The 2,831-nt window shown below is 57.5% G+C and overlaps 1 protein-coding gene across 1 annotated transcript; it reads right to left on the bottom strand.

The window, feature by feature from the left end:
• Window positions 1–110: 110 nt before the first annotated feature.
• Window positions 111–2,720, bottom strand: VDBG_00113 (conserved hypothetical protein; the record flags this gene model as incomplete). Its single annotated transcript, XM_003008386.1, has 1 exon — window positions 111–2,720. One exon carries the CDS (start codon window positions 2,718–2,720, stop codon window positions 111–113), a length of 2,610 nt encoding a protein of 869 aa, XP_003008432.1.
• Between the last annotated feature and the right edge of the window lie 111 nt (window positions 2,721–2,831).

The following is a 2,831-nucleotide window of genomic DNA, read 5'->3' on the forward strand; positions in this document are numbered from 1 at the left end:
CCAGCCCAGGGTTGAACCGACCCATTACCGGTGGATGTTGGGTGGGTTGGGCAATGAAAAAAGGTTCATTGGCTTGGACCACGCAAGCGCTTTCGTCTTTGCAGACGTCATCAGGGTCTACCCAAGCTCTGGCACCGAAGGGATACGCCCCGCAAGCCCAAAAGTCGCGAAGGAAACAAGTCCCTCCGTGCTGGAGGCCCCGGAAAGCTGCCTGGAGGGCCAAGGCCACTGCAGCAGCGGCAGCCCCAGAGCTCCTGTGCGAAATCCTTGGGCTCAAACAAGTTCGCACACGCGGTACAGCTGAGTCGAGCCCCTTGGTCGGTTCCAAGGCCTTTGGGGCCAGCCTCGGCAGGACAAATGCGCGACTCCTTCAACTTCTTCATATCCGCCGCAGGAATGTCATCCTTGACTGATGCCAGGTACTTGATGAGTTCGAGGTGACTCCATCGCTTCTCTTCGCCGTTTGCGGTGGGACTCAGGAGCCTGGTGAAGATGGTATCGAGGTCGAGGGTTTTCCTGACGCCAATGGCAACGAGAAACTTCTCCTTGAGGTTTTGACAGTTTTCGATAACCGGCAGATCGTCAAAGAGCTTGACGGTCGCAAAGAACGACTCGGTAGGCTTCCGCATGCCCAGCTTCGTCGGCATGACCGTATGCGCTTGCAGCAGACCGATCACGGCAGACTTGGACTTTGGGTTCAGGTTATCCCACGCTTTGGACAAAATGAGGAGCACTTGGAGAGCAAATTTTGGCGTCTTCGTCATGTTCTGGTCATCTGCCTTGTCAGAGAGGGACATGAGCAGGAACCTCAGCCAGGGCAAGACTTCGAGAGGCTCCCAGCCGAGCGCCTGCAGCTCCGGAGTCGCGCAACTGCTGGTAAAGGCGTGCGGGATGGTGGTGGGCGGTATAGGGGCGTGGGCCGGGATCTTGTTGACCACGAGGAAGTTTGTGATGGACCCGAGAGCAATGATCTCACCCTGATCGCTACCGTCTTGTGACACAGTCGCCACCGCGACATCCAGCAGGCTGGACTTGCTCGAAGGATCAAGCTCGCCGTTGAGTGCTCTCTTACCAGCCCAGCTGATGAAGTTGATCAGCTGCTCCCGATTCATAGCCTTGGTCTCGAGTTCTTTGCGCACGTCTTCCACCGTGATCGAACTGATCAGCCCGAAATCGATCAGCTTTTTGACGAATGGGTCATTCTTGAGCTCCACAGGCACGACGGGGATGCTATCCACGAATTTGCTGAGCTCCTCGGATCCGATCCGCACCTTGGAGGTCTGCATGACACCACGCGAAGAGAAGACCTCGATGGAGGCCTTACGATACGACGTCCAGAAGGCTTCCTCGATGATCTGTGCAACCTGACCGCTTGGCGTCGAGTCACCAAAGGTAAACGTCTTCAAGATGTGAATGGCTTCAGGCATGAATTTGGCAATGTCCTTGGTCGCAATCTTGCCGCCCTTGTCGGCAGCCTTCCTCACCTTCAGGTCAAGATCACTCATCTCGTTGGCAAATGCCAGCCGCGTCATGATACCGGCAGCACGAAGCATCTCGATGTTCCAGGAGCGAACCCACCGTGCGTTCAGGTCGATGGCCTCACGCTCCACGGTCGGAATTACAGATTGTGCCGAGATGTGCATGCCCGCACCCGTGGTCTGCGTCGTGGGAAAGCCAATGAAGATCCGGCCACCGGGCTTCTTGCTCGGCAGAACAGACGCAAAGACATCGGCTGATTTAGAGATGACATCGGAGCTCGAGCTCTCCGTCGCCTGCGTTTCGTCGTATGACGATGTCAGGATGGACAATTTTGTCGTCTTTGGAGGCGGCTTCTTCGTGGCACGTTCTAATTCTGCCGAGAAGGAGGCAGACACCTTGGTCTTGATGACCGCAGACGTGACGCGGAGGAAGATGGAGGAGCTTGACGCCTTGGTCACGTCCTCCGAGATGGTCTCCTGGGCGACGGCTTCCTCCTTGTGCGCCTTGCCACGCAGGCCAGCCTGCGAGGCACTCGACGTCAGCCTAGAGAAGAAGCTTCTCAGAGAGGGAACCTCTGCGCCCATGCCGTACTGGTCGGACTGTTTGGCAGCGGTGGCCCTGGGCTTCCACCCAATGACGCCCATGAAAGAGGCATCGATCTGTGCACTCGTACGATCGACGGTGTGTACCGTCATGAGGCCGTCCCGGGTCCGCGTCTCGAGGTCCCTTGGGATGGGCACCTCTACACTGGGCGAGGCCTTCTTGTGCAGGGCCAAGACTTTGTAGTCGTCGATCCAGAACTCGACGTGCTGCAGGGCCACAAACGTTAAGCTTGTGGCAAGGAACTGACTGACAGACAGGAGATTGGGGAGAGGCGTCGTCGTGTTGCGGTAGTCGAGCACAAAGATGGTGTCGGGAGACTGCTGGTCCGCGGGCAGCGTCGTCTTCTTGGTGAATAGGGCGTTTCCTTTCCAGTAGAACGCCATGGCCTCGTTGCCAGAGCTCACAAAGGGCTCCTCGCAGTCGGCAAAGACGCTGTAGAAGCCCACGCCAAACGCACCAATCTTGGTCTCGTCGGGGTTGCCCTCGGCTATCCTCTTCAACCTCCCCCAGTCTGTCTTTGTAAAGGGTTGGCCGTCATTCTGGACCACGAGGCGGCGGAGCGTGTGATTTGTGATGACGTGCTTGAGGAGTTCAGAGCGATCGGTCGTGTTGGGTAGCGCGACAGAGGTGGAGGGCATGGTCTCCCACTTGACCTTGACGGTCGTGGCCTGGGCGTCGGCGGCGTTCTGGATGAGTTCTCGGAGTGTCGTCCATTCGCCAGAGTAACGGGCAAGAACCTTGTCGATGAA

Source organism: Verticillium alfalfae, genomic scaffold (assembly GCF_000150825.1).
Source record: "Verticillium alfalfae VaMs.102 supercont1.1 genomic scaffold, whole genome shotgun sequence".
Classification (NCBI taxonomy): domain Eukaryota; kingdom Fungi; phylum Ascomycota; class Sordariomycetes; order Glomerellales; family Plectosphaerellaceae; genus Verticillium; species Verticillium alfalfae.